Below are 16,177 nucleotides of genomic sequence, written 5' to 3' on the forward strand. Positions count from 1 at the left end.
ACTACTGCAGATTTCTCCACCAGGAGTGCGACAATTCCACAGTAGTGAATCTTACTCAAGAGATAAGGGATGGGCAGTCAAAGGCACAGGTTGTCCTGGAAATTAGGGAACGCCAAAAATGTACAATTGTCGGCATTCGTATATTCCAAACTGACATGTTCCCACTCCTGGTTTGGAGAAACTCCCCTTGCAGGATGGCAAGAGGTATGGCTCAACGCCAGATTTGCTGAAGGTGTAGTGAAGAGCTTTCTCCATGGGGAAACGTGTTTCCCAACACAGCACAAACTAGCTGCATTTGCACCGGAGGCTCCATTCCGCATGTGATATGTCAAATGACTTTCTCTGTAGTACACCTGGAAATCTACCCATGCGATTACAAATCAAGGGCAACTTGTGCTCAACTAAAAACGTTCTCCCTATGATTTGTGTAACAGAAAAGCTGCCATACCTAGGAGCAACAATTCCTACAACAAGTCATTTTACTTTCCCAATAATGGACCGAATCATACATATCTGATGCTATGACAAGTGAGTGCATCCACATTCTACAGGCTTGTTGCATTCAGGGCGTTGGTGCGTTGGTGCGCCTGTCTGTGGCACTGGTTCAGGAAAGCACCTCTAATTAAACCCAGAGTGAACTGTGTGACTGGTTCAAGGAAGCATCCAATCGTATTCCAGGTGGACTGTCTCTTGCTCAGGAAGGTGTCCGTGATTAAGTCCCTAGGCCTTCATTACGCATAGCCCACAAAATGGACTGTTTTTTCCCCATCTCCGAATTATGGATAGTGGGGTACTGGTAGCTCCAAGTGAGGGGAAAATCCAGCCTATTATGAGATGGACCCAGCGGGAGCACAAAACAAAGAGGAATTACCCGGGAATCTGTCATTTAGGGTCCAGTTCCCCCCGTATTTCTCAATTTTCTCCAACGTTTCACATGGAAACTTCAACAGATTTCAGCATCCGAAATCTCTATGTGAAAGTACAAAATCTTTCATTCCGATAGGTCCAGTAACTGCTGTCACCAGCCCCATCAGAATTAGGAAGCCACTCACAATGCGGGCCTGAAGGCTAAGAGGGGATTCATAATTGTACTCTAGCAAAGACACCAGGTCCGTGGATTTCTTGTGGCCCTTATAATGACACCAGGTCTATGAATTTATTCTGGACCTATAATTACGATGAGGATAGAAACTTCTGCTAGTGACTTCATTGGAATTCAGTACTCGCTTGTAGTCGAAGCCTAAGTGAGTTGTGTCATAGTCTCAAGAAGGTGTCCGTTATTAAACTTTAAGTGAGCTTTGTCAATGGTTCCTGAAGGTAACAATAAACATACTCGAAGTAAGCTGAAGGTAACAATAAACATACTCTAAGTGAGTTGTGTCACAGGTTCCTGAAGGTAACAATAAAATAATCTAAGTGACCTATATCGCTGTCTTGGGAAGAGAACAATAAACATACGCTAGGTGAGCTCTGTCGTGAGCTGTCTCATTGGTTCCTGAAGGTAACAATAAACATGCTCTAGGTGAGCTGTGTCGTTGTATTGGGAAGGTAACAATAAACATACTTTAAGTGAGCTGTGTCACTGGATCGTGGAAGTAACAATAAACATACTCTAGGTGAGCTGTGTCACTGGTTCCTGAAGGTAACCATAAATATACTCTAAGTGAGCTGTATCGCTGTCTTGGGAAGGTAACAATAAACATACTCTAAGTGATCTGTGTCACTGGTTCCTGAAGGTAACAATAAACATACTCTAAGTGAGCTGTGTCACTAGTTCCTGAAGGTAACAATACACCTACTCTAAGTGAGCTGTGTCACTGTCTTGGGAAGGTAACAATAAACATACTCTAAGTGAGCTGTGTCACTAGTTCCTGAAGGTAACAATAAACATACTCTAGGTGAGCTGTGTCCCTGCCTTGGGAAGGTAACAATAAAAGTACTCTAAGTGATCTGTGTCACTGGTTCCTGAAGGTAACAATAAACATACTCTAAGTAATCTGTGTTGCTGTCTTGGAAAGGTAACAATAAACATACTCTTAGTCAGCTGTGTCACTGGTTCCTGAAAGTAACAATAAAGATACTCTACGTGAGCTGTGTTGCTGAATTGGGATGGTAACAATAAACATACTCTGAGTGAGCTGTGTCACTGGTTCCTGAAGGTAACAATAAAAATTATCTAAGTGAGCTGTATCGCTGTCTTGGGAAGAGAACAATAAACATACGCTAGGTGAGCTCTGTCGCTCTTTTGGGAAGGTAACAATACACATATTTTAAGTGAGCTGTGTCACTGGTTCCTGAAGGTAACAATAAACATACTCTAGGTGAGCTGTGTCGCTGTCTTGGGTAGGTAACAATAAACATACTCTAAGTGATCTGTGTCACTAGTTCCTGAAGGTAACAATAAAGATACTATAAGTAAGCTGTGTCGCTGTCTTGGGAAGGTAACAATAAATATAATCTAAGTGAGCTGTGTCACTGGTTCCTGAAGGTAACAATAAACATACTCTAGGTGAGCTGTGTCGCTGTCTTGAGAAGGTAACAATAAAGATACTCTAAGTGAGCTGTATCCCTGGTTCCTGAAGGTAACAATAAACATACTCTAGGTGAGGTGTGTCGCTGTATTGGGAAAGTAACAATAAAGATACTCTAAGTGAGCTGTGTCACTGGTTCCTGAAGGTAACAATAAACATACTCTAAGTGATCTGTGTCACTGGTTCCTGAAGGTAACAATAAAGATACTCTAAGTGAGCCATGTCGCTGTCTTGGGAAGGTAACAATAAAGATACTCTAAGTGAGCTGTGTCACTGGTTCCTGAAGGTAACAATAAACATACTCTAGGTGAGCCATGTCGCTGTCTTGGGAAGGTAACAATAAAGATACTCTAAGTGAGCTGTGTCACTGGTTCCTGAAGGTAACAATAAACATACTCTAAGTGATCTGTGTCACTGGTTCCTGAAGGTAACAATAAAGATAACTTAAAGAGTGGATTGTGGCTGTGTAACACACTGGTGCGCACTTCCAAGATTAATGTTTATATTGTGAATATGAAACAACTGTCACTCATGTTGGAACTTGAAACATATAGATTTCAGGAGTGCCAAGGTAGTTCCACACCCAGCCACAGGGTGTGTAGGCCGTGAGCCGAATGGTCCACAGTGGATAAATAGAGCAGAAGGAACCACGGCACATCCAAATTTTCAGAATAGTGTCCTTTATTCTTTTATTTAGTTTATCCGTTGTAACATCAGCCAAAGTGCTCAATGAGAAGACAGCCGACACGTGTTTCGTCGTAACAAAGACTTTTTCAAGGCTTGCTGATATAGTATGTGGTACTCAAAATGTACCATTTATGTCCATAATATAGCATTCAAAGCGAAGAATCATATAGTGTATGAAGGTACTCCATGTTGAGTTCACCGGTGCGTTGTAGAATTATGTCAATGATTGCACCTGGAACATAGTAAGTTCACACCAACTCCAGCCAGAAGACATAGAACTAAGGTGAAAAACAGATCCCCTCAATGGAAATGCTCCAAGATGGTTGAGTTCATTTCTCTTAAGTCCGATTGCAACCGTCTTGCTCCTCATTAATAGTAATGGTCTTCCAATGGATCCTGCCCTTGTGCCGCCACCGAGTGTGGAAATCCGGCAGCCCTTCCCGCTACACCATCCTGAGCATGGTACTGCGACACTATTCTGAAAATTTGGATGTGCCGTGGTTCCTTCTGCTCTATGTAACAATAAAGATACTCTAAGTGAGCCATGTCGCTGTCTTGGGAAGGTAACAAAAAAGATACTCTAAGTGAGCTGTGTCACTGGTTCCTGAAGGTAACAATAAAGATACACTAAGTGAGCTGTGTCGCCGTCTTGGGAACGTAACAGGTAACAATAAACATACTCTAAGTGAGCTGTGTCACTGGTTCCTGAAGGTAACAATAAAGATACTCTAAGTGAGCTGTGTCACTGGTTCCTGAAGGTCACAATAAACATACTCTAGGTGAGCTGTGTCCTGTCTTGGGAAGATATATCGGAAGCTGGCTGTGCGACTGGGTCAGGAAGATATCTGGATTAGCTGTCTCATGGGCTCATGAAGGCGTCTGTAATGATAGCTCTAAGGGGTCACCTCACCTTTTCTTGACAATAATGGTACTCTAAGCGAGCTGTGCCACTTGCTCTAGCAGGTCCCACAGTTTCACTCCTAGAGCTTCCTCTAGAGCAGAGGTCTCCAAACTATTTAATGCCGCGCCCCCCCCAGTTGAAAAATAAAAATCATTGGGCCCCCCTCAGAATTTTTCACAATTATTTTATAAACATGGCAATGTTTAAATATGTCTAAACCTATTTAAACATTGCAGTTAGGTACTGTTACCTTTTTAAAACTGCAATAACATCCTCCTGCTTAAAATAAAGGCCTGTTATCTGTATAATATTTATTTTGGCCAGAATCTGGGGCCCCCCCTGGGATCACTTCAGGCCCCCCTAGGGGGGCCCGCCCCCCAGTTTGAAGACCTCTGCTCTAGAGTGTTGAGTGGGGGTAGTTCCACAAGATTTTGTGGAATGACCACGCCACAAACTTATAACTTTTACCGGGTGAAGATATGCACTTGGTAAAACCACCTGGTTTTCGGCTCACATTTTCCATCCTGTAGCAGGTGGGAAAAGTGAGCAGGAAGGGCCTCGAATTCAGTGAAAACATGTGGTACGGAGCCGAGTAATTCCAGGACTCCCACGTTATTCCCCATTCTTACCCTCAAGTTCATAATGCAGGGTGCCGATACCCACCGCCGTTGGAAACAGCAAGCCCGTATTACACCCCTCTTTTACCGGTCAACTTGAAATAGGCTCCTAAACGGGTTTCCTCACTGACTCAGGACGGTATTTTACTCTTCAGCCCTCATTAGGAGTCGGGCACACAAGGGGTATCTCTGTGGGGAGACACCCACCGGGTACCGCACCCAGCAAAACAAAAAACTTTCCCACTGACATTTTCCACCGCAGAAAGGGCACTAAAATCGGCAAATGCCTGGGATAAAGGTCCCGGCATCTTAATCCCCATCCGAAAATGTGTGATTCCCAGTAACTGGGGAAATAGCGTCTGGAAGTGTGAATTCTTGCCACTCTAAGCTCCCAAATTTCCACAATGAAGGCCTCAATGAGCTATCTGACCGGTCGGGAACGTAATCGTATTTAAAATGGCAGAAACTCCTGTTTACGTTCCGTGGGTTCTTTGGGAGGGAGTCACAGGGTGGCAATGTAGAAGCAAGGCTATTTTCCACGGTGCACCCTTTCTTCCCAGGTGCTAATGAGAAGGCGAGGTGCAACTTTACAGAAATCAAACATTGTAGAGGCATGTTTTCTTTATGGGCAAAAACAACTTTATTTAACAGCCATCTGTGGAATTGTGTCGAGGAAAAAAACATGTCCTGCAGAACAGTCCAAATATGAATTCACCTCATATAATATGAGAGCTTTAGGTGCGTGTATGACGATGAGGTAGATGAAAAACCCTTCTCAAATATTACCGTAGCAATGCCACTTAACATGAATAGTGTGGAAAAATAAAGCAACAATATATCAGATGGATTACTGTGATTTACCCTGTACAACTCAAATATAACCTTTACAAAAATATTACATATTATACATTTCCGAGTGCATAAAACGTGTCCTTATTTAGTACATTAAAATAGATGCAGCTGTTGCCTTTTGCTTAGCGCCAGTCCGTTTAAATAAGGGGATATTTACAGGCTTGGACTCAAACAACTCAAATAAAATGTGCATTTAAAATCGTCACGGCTGCGTGAGTTTATTAGGGGATGTGTGTCCGTGCGCTTTGGGTGAAGAAGAGGCGAGTCTCCGAGAGAGCCGGGCAGTGTGTGCGTTTCCGCTTCCGGAAGTGCTCTTTCCTTGTGTATGAATAAAGCCACATTTCTGAATTATGACGGAGAGGACAGGGTTCGCTGCGTGCTGGCTTTCAAACGTGCAGATAATATTTCTGTAAAATGACGGCTCTCCTCCCCCGGAAGCTGAAGCACTTTAAAGTTCTGCGAGGTGCGGGGGCTTCAACCACCCACCCGCCATCCAGCTCCCTGCGACACTTTGCACTTTTCACAGTTTTTCATTACCACGTCTTAAAATGTACCTAACTGGTAATTACACTCCTCAACAATGCTCTCCCCCTCCCTTGTCATTCGTGTTTTTTTTTTTGCTTTCGGCCCCAGGCGCTTTCTGGCTGGTAATCTTGCAGGAATGTGAGAGGGGTGAAACGGAATAACCCTTTTTAGTGAAACTTCAGAGACAGGCGGGATTTTACCTTCCCAGCCCCCTCCCTCGACCTCTGGTGTCCAGTCTGACTTCAGAACCAGCCCCGGCTCAGCGTCTGAAGCGCCGGGTCCACATTCACCTCCCATCGCCACCTCTGTCCCTCTACTTTCTTTAGCTATCGCTTCTCCTTCTGAATCTCCCCCTCCTCCGCACCGTCTCCGCCTGCCCGCTCTCTGGGCGTCTCGCTCTCTCTCGCGTGTCCCCCTCGTGCTGTCCCTGCCGCTCTCTCGCTTCATGTCTCTCCTCTTTCTGCCTCCAGACAGGCAGATATCTACAGAAATGTTTGCGTGCACAGCCAGAAGAGATACCAGGCATTTGTATACATAAGTAAATAGATATAACACTGGTTTCTGGACGAACGGGTGGAAAGATAAGCCCGATCGGCAGACAACAGATCGGTGATCAGACGCAAAATGCACGGGCATGATGAACAGATAGCCACGAAGACATGAGTGCGCAACAGATAACAGATGTGTGTGGATGAAAACGGATGTAGAAAGAGCAGCCAACATAAAGACAACCGAGGAGGGTACAGCATGGACCACATGCTGGACCGCAGATGAAAAGATAGGCAGATGGGGTGATCAACAGATAAATCGACGGATATCAGACCAGTGTATAGATACATCGGTGTATGGATGAAAAGATGGCTAGATACGGTGATCTACAGGCAGATAGACAGATGACAGACCAGTCTATATAAAGGTAGATCCTAGATATGTGTTTGGATGAAAAGATAGCTAGATAGGGTGATTAACAAAGAGTTTGACAGATAACAAATCAGTGTACAGATAAGTATATAACAAATCGGTGCATGGATGAAAATCTAGGTAAACAGGGTGACCAGCGGACAGATCGACAGATAACAGAGCAGTGTATAGGTAGGTAGATAACAAATCTGCAGATGGGTGAAAGGATGGATAATTAGGTAGATGAACAGGTAGGTAGATGCATACTGGTGTGTTAGTACATGCCTGGGTGTATTGTAAAACCAATTGCACTTCGTGTAACATGGAATGTGCATGGGCTCAATGAGTATAGCACAAGAGCACGGGCTTTTACTGGAACAAAATATGTAGCATGTAGACTAGTCTAAGTCGTTCCGCCATTGCTGAGGCTGAAAAGCTCATCGGAGGGGAAGGTGTTCTGAAGGTGTGAGCGGGTATGTGAATGAGTGTTCAGGCACATACAGACGGACATGTAGATAGGCAGAAGTGGGCAGATATATATGGAGATGTACCGAGTGCAACATGCGATTTCATAAGACTTTCGAGAGTGGGAGAGGCCCTAACGCCTTGCATCTCCTGGGCCACGCTGCCCTTCGCCTCCCACAACGAGAATAAATTGCATATATGTCTGCAAGTCTGTGTATAGGTTAAGCCATGCTGTTATTTCATGTAAAGCAGCGCAGTCTCATTGCACAGACCCACAGTGTGAGCAGTGAAGGTCCCAGGGTATTATGATCCAGAAGATGGAGCTCTCCCATGGCAAAAACATATAACACTGGATTTGACCTCTACACTAAAGCAGTAACTGTCTGACTATGCAGTCATTGCATCTGCTTATTGGCCCAAATGTTCTTTAATGTACTGTGCGTGTGCACGGGCGTGCGTGTGATTTTCAAAGAACAGCGTTCACTCAGGATATTTCCAAATTTGTCTGTATTTTATTGAAATTGCTCACAACTCAAGGCGTGTTTCGGCAGCAGAGCAACCTTACTCGCCGCCAAAACGCTGTGCTAAACGGCCGAAATGCGCCACGAGTTGCGTGCGATTTCAATAAACTGTGCAAGGATGTAGAGATATCCCGAGTGAACGCTGTCATTTGAAAGATGCGAGAGACAATTTAATGGGCAGACAGGCTCTTCCAGCTGAGCCCTGCACTCCCGCAGCGTCAAAGGGCGAATGGCAGTGTTCGAAAGAGAATATAGCTATATTTTATGACAATTCTGTCCTCACCTTCCTCTTCTCTTCATTATGTGTATCCTCGCTGCCACACACAATTAGGTCAGGTGTTTACTGGCTATTTGACACTCCTTATAATTGCTTTCAAGGTTAGAGGCTGGAAAACACCCTCTAAAATAGACAATAAAAATAAATACAATGGTGTCAGGGTTTTGACCTCCTGCCCAAGCGTTAGTGGTTTAAGGGCCTTATGCTGCTATCCTCAGGGTCCTTCAAGGCTCAGTTTGAACAGGTGCCTGACACTGCCTCTTGTGTACACTCCGAAAACCAACAGAGGTGGCAACATAATCCCCCTTGTGTCCAGACAAGGCTACCAGGACCTGACCTGCAGGGGATGGGCCCTCGCACAGGGAGAAGGCATGGCATCCCTCCCCCATCACAACCCCACACTTCCCTCTGCAGGATCAGAACCGAACATCCACAAAGGACGACCTCTGGCCTCAGGTGGGCTGCCACTCTTGTGCTTGGCAGTGTTCTCGTTAGACATTACCCCAAGCAGAAAAGCTGCCAAATGTGGTATCCAGAGGGGCTTTAGTCACTTTAAAGAAAATGATTTACTGATTTGCGGCCTAGGCTTGGTCAGACCTGCACTTTGTCTTCGCTTGCTCACTTCCATCCGTTTAAAGCATCGGTATATAAACGTGTGTGCGGTTCGTTGTGTGTTTCAGTGGTCACAGTCTAGCGTCTTTTAGCAGAACACTGCAGCACACGCCGGTCGGTGGGTTTCCTCCCCCAGCCCTGTGAGGGCAGCTCCCCTTCAGTGACTGGAGTGGTGCAGGCCTCAGGCCAGCCCGCTCTGTCCCTGTCCTTCTCAGGTCCAATCTAGCTCTGCTGCTACCTGCAGCCGCACGACTCCACCACCATGTCCTCGTACTGCTTGTACACCACGTTGTTGCCGGCGTCGATGTAGAGGATGCTGATGGGCGTGAGCTTGGTGGGCACGCAGCAGCTGGGGGGCGTGGCGCCAGGGTCCATGGAGTTCATGAGGGTCTGGATGATGGCGTGGTTGGTGGGCTCCAGGTGTGAGCGGAGCGGGAAGTCGCACACACCCTCGCAGTGGTGGGCCTCGTACTCCAGGGGGGCGATGATCCAGTCGTCCCAGCCCAGCTCCTTGAAGTTCACGTGCAGGGGCTTCTTGCTGCAGCGCAGGCGAGACTTCCGGCCGTGCCGCTTTCCGTGCCGGCTGCCGAAGCTGGTCCGCCTCTTCCGGCGGCTCTTGAACTGCAGCTTGGCCTCCTTTTCGGCCTGGTGCGAGGAGTTGGCCTGGTCCCGCATCTCGTGGTAAAGGTTCTTCCTCTTGGACTTGGTGAAGACCACCAGGAGGGCCTTTTCCTGCTGCGGCCGCCCCTTCCGGGCCAGGCCCAGGCTCCTGAGGTCCGCGGCCCTGCCCGCAGGATCCGCGGACAGGCGCAGCTCCAGGCAGAGCTGCTTCCCTGCCCCCTTGGGGCTCTGGAGGCCCTGCCAGACGTCGAACACCTCCCAGGTCGAGCTGCCCCCATCCTGGGGGTCCAGCGTGCGGGAGTCCAGCAGGGTCCTGGACAGGCAGGAGTAGAGTTGCAGGTGATGTACACCCGGCCCGGCCATCTCCCCGGGGGCTCGGCGAAAGAGCCGGAGCTCAGCCCCCACCAGCTCCTCTTTGTCCGACAGAGTTGACACATCAAACAGATACTTCTGTCTCCTGAGAGGACTGTGGGATAGATCGTCTGCAAGATAAGAGAACAAATAATTATCGTCAGTTTCACTTAAAAGTCTCTGTGAAAAGGCTACATCTACCTGCAGAAGGTATTACGCTCCCTCAGACCTCTACCCTTAATGGGCATTGAATCTTTAAAAGCGTGCGATCAAAATGGTATAATTACAGTAAGAGTTAAAATGAGTACATCGTTAATAAAAAAGACAATTGCTCACAGTTTGAGTTTTGTTTAATTTAAAAGTTTAAGAGAGAAAGCAAAGAAGGAAGTAGAAGAAAGAACGAAAAAACGTCGAGGTATACGGCGAACATTAAAACAGAGATAAATAGAAACGCCCATAAGACATAATATTCAATTTCGAAAATAAAAAAAACAACGCAAAGGAAAAATAAAGAGGAGAAAAAAACTATAAACGTTGGGAATGGAAGTGAAAGGAATGAAAGAGACATGTAAGTAATGAAACAATACATGAAATAAAGACACATTATAAAAACGAAAAGAAAGAAATTAAGCGAAATAGAATAGGATAAGGTAAGAACCAGAATGGAGGAAATACAACGGGTAAAAGAAAGAACATTAGCAAGAAACAAATACGTGAGAAAGGAGATATGGGGAGAATGTTAGTTATTTAGCAGCATCCATTGTAAGATCAGGTGTAAAATCCACGTAAATTAGTCTGTCAACATGCCGGACAGGTCTGAAAAGTGTCCTTTTGTTAAGTGCCATATTCGGTACACAGAGTCCGATGCCCTTGTTTAACCGGCCGTGGACAGAGCCCCACAGCGAGCACGAACAGTACATCACATTCCCACGATTTCTGCCTCTATACAGCCCGTTAAATATACGTCTTCCCAGAGCCTGTGGTCAAAGCTCTTTACATGCTGAAGGACGCGGGGCCGTAAACATGTCTGCGCCGTGCGCACGGCTTGGGAACAAGGAGTCCCCTCCGCGCTGTGCACTGTTTATTGGGCTTTAAAGGCCACTGGTAATTCACTGCATGCCTAAACAGAGAGTCCTAGAACAATTTTCCAAACAAAATTGGTCCTACCGTGAACATCCATGTATACTGGGAAAATTGAGAATCGCAAAGGTAATATGAAAACCAGTCTCTCTGTGAAACTAATTACCTAAACATGTTAACTAAACGTGGACAATGGTTGCATAGCGGCTAAAAGGCAACTACGATTTGCAGTGTCTTTTTGAAGAAAATTTCTGCGTTCGCTCTATACTTGTTTTCTCAAAGGGAGTTTTTCAGTAACAACCACTCCTCCACCCCCCCCCCCCCCCCCCCCCAATTATGCCCGTCCACTCCTCAGCTTCTCCGAAGTCCTCGCGCGTTTCATTAACATGCCCGAGGGCGCCCAAGCTTAATTCATTCCTGATTGAAATGATAGCACTCGCAGCGATATCCCCAGTGCCCTGATGCACCCCGCTTTCCACAGCCCTGCTGCTCTTATGTGGGCGGTTTTATATGGCGCGGGCATAAGCCTCAGGCGTTCTCGCGCTTTACTGAAGAAATAGAATATTACATAAGAAACATAAATAACAGCAGACACTTAGCGAGAAGCGGGGTGTATACAGACTCAGGAAAGTAACATAAAATATGGCGGCAGCCGGATAAGGCGTCGTTCAACATCTCTGTCCACGCGTGTTTTACAGGTAGCGTGTAACTCAATAGACTGGGGAACTATGCAGTAGACGGGTCCCTACGTGCGGCCTCAATGCGGGATATCACACACCTGGAGAAAGTTCCAGCACGTATGAGATGCGCCATCTATAGAGGCGAGTGCATCCACTTCCGTGGCTGGGCTCTCTCGGGCAGTTGTGTCCGACAGCAGGACGTCTCCTCGGATTCTTAGCTGAGCACTGCGTCAGGCCAAATTGTTTAGGCGACATCAATTTAAAATATCTTCTTTGCACCAATCCCTGTAATGGAAAGATCACTTTTTAATTCCGGAGGTCTGTTGTTTTACGCCACTGAGGCGGGTAGGATTTTTTAATTCCCTGTTTAATTCTAACTTTGGTTAGATTGTCGGGATCTTCACATGTAATATAACAACATATCAACGAGTTGTCTGGTCGTGACAGCATAAGAGGAGTGTTTTTTATTGTTACTTCCTTTCTGGGTACTCTTCACGTTGTACAATCTCTTGTCAGGTGCGCACGCACCAGCTCTTCCCTTTGAGCGCTACGCCTCGTCACCTTGTCTCTACATTTAAAGCGCTGGGGTCTAGAGACGAACAGAAGGCGCCGTAGTGCAGGAAACCGTAAATTGTAAAACCGTATTTTTTTAAAGAGCGCTCTAAAATGTTTTCATAATGAAGGTGCCAGCGCGATACATTGTGCATTTAAAATGTAAATGCCCCGTTTCAATCCTTTTAGGTGAGCATTGTTAATATGCACACCAAGCGCAGGTGATATTCTTAACATTATCGCAACATGTAATATTAAAATGTAGCCTTCCTGCTGCGTTGATAAGTTTGTCTGGCGCACAGTCTGCGCCCAGGAGTCCGCCTCTTCTGTTTAGCTCACCACTGAAACAACACGTGGCCAGTGCAAGAACAATGTGTATGAAGTAATGTAGAGGTATCTTCACACTCCTCTTCCTCCTAGCAGTTCTTAGTTTTGAGGCGCAACAAAGCTTACTTGGAGTGCAGACTCACTGGTGACAAGTAGACAAAATAACGCAATAACAAAGTTCACCGGGCCTTCGCCTGCTGTGTAACCCAGAAGAAACGTTATTATGTAAGTTAGGTACGATAAGACGTTTCCAAACAGGGCTCAGTCCCCCAACATCCAATTTTGCCCCAAATCATCTCAGTCACCTGAAAGACGAAAATGTCTCACAAAAGCGTGAGTGGGTGGCCATGCCACTGCTGCGAAGTGTTCTGCTATGGCTGACCTCCTGCCAGGAGTCCGTCTTCTGTCCGTGACCCAGTTCTGCGGACTCCTTGAGACCTGGAGCTTTGCCAACGAGTTGCTGGATCCAGAGCCCTAATCACTTAATGCAAACACGGAAGGGCTTGCACCTATAGCACCTTTGAGGGGCCCAAGGACCAGTGATATAGCCGCTCATGACCAAAGCATTCGAACTGGCATATATTATTATTATTATTATTATTTCATATTATTATTATTATTACATCATATAAATGGTGAATCATAAAGTCTTGTGAAGTTTCTTTGCACTTTAGATCAAACCTATATCGGATCCACAGTGAGGGTGCAGATGGTATGAAAGACACGAATTATAATTTTGTCAAAACTTCATGTCTTCAACCATTTTCAAAATGTAGCCAGGGAAAATTCAGCATGAATATTGAGTGCCACTGAATCCCAGATGTGTGTGCCAGGAACTCTGAAAAGCATCTGCAAAGCATAACATTCCATCTGTTCCATGAGGCTGGCGAAGGTGACAAACAGGAGCCGTCCCCTCTTCATGCCCACCCCGTGGCTCTTTGAAAGCCCTAACAGCGCATCATTAGAGCCACAGGCTTGTGGCATAGGGACAACTGTATTGTAAGAACCGTGGAAGTGCCTACACACCAAAGGAAAGAGTGGGCAACGATTTCTGAGCACACCACTTTAGAAAAACAGGCTAGTGGCTTTTATTAGCATGTAAACCAATGCCAGCTCAACTGTTGAATGGAAAGGGCAAGGCGCTGTGGTAGCCCTCTGCGCTGGAGCCCCACGCTGTGAACCTCCACACTATCAGCCCTAAATTCTTCAAATCCTGATCGTCCATGTGAGCAAGCTGCATTGGATACAAGGGCAGAGAAAGCTTCTGTACTGTAGCCAATGGTAACTGAGTAGGACGGGAATAAATATTTTTATGGCCATAAGGACAAATCCACAGGCACCTTCACATGCTCCCACTTTATCATCGGAAAGAAATGTCGCATCATTGGCAGGGAAGCAATGGGCCAGGCCCGTGGGATTATCATGACACACTCCCTTGGCCTCTAGCACCAGCAATCCTGTGCAGAGCCATAGGAGCTGGGCATTCTGAGGTGATGTGAAAAGCACCCAAACCTTCTGCACATGTTCTTAAAGTCCATGGGACACAAACTTCACCCCTAACACCATAAAAAAGCAAGATGGATATCAGATCATTCCCTCCAGGAAGGCAGACCATCCTGCTGCTCCATCCACTGCTGTATAAAGGGACATAAAACCTGCCAGTAAGGCCTGCTTAAGTTCAATAAATGATACTGTGAAGCCAAGGTCTATTACCCGTTATGGGATTTTCTACATCAAATTCATTTTCTTATCTGTGCTGTTACAGATAGCGAATTCTTCAGTCTAGAGGGATGTTCTATCAGCTAATTTGGAAAACCGGTTGTCCACCTGGATGGTCTCGGGCAATTCTTTGTCCTGCTCTAGTAGGAGATTTGGCGGGACATGAAGTTCACTATGGAAATTCTTTCCCTCGTGATTCCTATGAGAACATGCAGATGGATTATCAGACCAAGCTGGGGAATATTGGGCATTGCATTCCAAGAAACAAGGCATCTTGGGATCTGGAAAACCCACACTGCAACATACTCTGTGCAGAACTGCAGCAACATGTCATTTTGCATGTATTTCCTTTTATATTCAATGGGGATCCGGTGTCACGTTCCTGTTATGGTTAAATCGAAACCTTAAACTCTGGGAGGACAGATGCAGGGACTTTTGCTTTTGAGTTCTGGCATTACTTTTATTGTGCAGCCACTGTTTTTGTAATCATGGCTGTAAGTTTCTTCCCAGATGCGGTCACCCCTCCCTCCCAGCAGTGTCACAACAAGGGTTTGCCTACGTGTGTAAATAGCCCTTGCCTTAACAATACTGGTTCTAACCACGCTCCAATACTTGGAGTACTCATGTTCTGTACACATCCAGTAAGTAACATCATTTCACGGGGTGAACAACAGACTCAGAGGTATAGACCAGGGTTTGGGTGGGACACTGTTGAGAACTTCACCGAAATCTAGAATGTAGGCAGATAAATGAAATCCATCATTTGCACATGGAAGTACTGGAGGAAACGACACCTACATGCATTGCTGAGAGGGTCAATGGATACAGCAATGCAGGGAAGGATCAAGATAGTGGGAAGTGTGTACCTCTAGGTCTCAAGAAGAAGAAAGATCTGCAAGGTTATGATTGTTGCTTCATCTCCTGTATTGGGGCCTCTATTTGAAAAACGTATTTTTGTCACTCGTTTTCAACTAATCCAAGCCCTCTTAATCACAAATACAGGGATACAAAAACATTAAAAGCTCAGGCTGTCTGTTGTCTGCCCACTAAATAGTACCAAAGGAAAGCTTAAACGAGCATTGGTCAACCCATTCCTTTTCCACTTGGATCTATAGATGTGTTTTACTTCTAACACCTTGACACAAACTGCATGAGAGAGGGAAGTTTAAGTTTTGGCAGGCCAGGCATGCACACTGAGCTTCTGGTAAGCATGCCTAGATTTAAAATGAAAAAATTATCTAGTTTTTGTGCAGTAATCTAGCTGCCATGTGTAACTTATGACTGTCCCAACCACTTTAACAAGGGACACTTGGAAGGTCGGGGTCATGTGTAATTGCCAACTTTGTGCATGCCCTAAAATGTCACTGCCCAGCCTCCATAACTAGTAGTAGCTGTTGAACGTCCAAACAGGTAACTAGAATCTCTTAGCCCAATTTGTACCAAGCAAAACGCCCACGCTATGGCCTTTAAAGCCAATCCTTTCCACCTGAAAATAAATGTATAGAAAAATGGCGGGGTAATGTGTTTCCAGCATAATTTCCCTAAGGAATTATCAAATCTGTAGGTTTAGAGGCATTTAGGAAGGGACACAATTGAAATTTCGTAAAGAATACATGGTTCATCGAAAGAGCCCGACCTTCCCCAGAGTACCCTAGACATTTCTTACTCCCAAAAAACCCTTTTATGTAAAAATAAAAGTGTGGCAAAATTCATGTGATAAAATGTAAATTATGGTGTTAGAGGAGAAGTCTCTCGTAGTCTCCTCATTTAGCCCTGCCACCATGAAAGAAGGGAGGAGGACGACACTTGAGAGTAAATTCCTTTCACAACTAACTCTTTCAAAGCTACTCAACGGCTGTGGTATACAGGGAGTGCAGAATTATTAGGCAAATGAGTATTTTGACCACATCATCCTCTTTATGCATGTTGTCTTACTCCAAGCTGTATAGGCTCGAAAGC

At 45.6% G+C, this 16,177-nt stretch overlaps 1 protein-coding gene across 1 annotated transcript in view; it reads right to left on the reverse strand.

The window, feature by feature from the left end:
• Positions 1-5,352: 5,352 nt before the first annotated feature.
• Positions 5,353-16,177, reverse strand: part of GDF6 (growth differentiation factor 6) — a 103,855-nt gene continuing 93,030 nt past the window's right edge. The window contains exon 2 of the mRNA XM_069220508.1: positions 5,353-9,991. Coding sequence (XP_069076609.1) covers positions 9,123-9,991 — 869 coding nt within the window. The 3' untranslated portion in view covers positions 5,353-9,122. The remainder of the gene's footprint in view (positions 9,992-16,177) is intronic.

This window comes from Pleurodeles waltl, chromosome 2_2 (genome assembly GCF_031143425.1).
Source record: "Pleurodeles waltl isolate 20211129_DDA chromosome 2_2, aPleWal1.hap1.20221129, whole genome shotgun sequence".
Lineage (NCBI taxonomy): Eukaryota > Metazoa > Chordata > Amphibia > Caudata > Salamandridae > Pleurodeles > Pleurodeles waltl.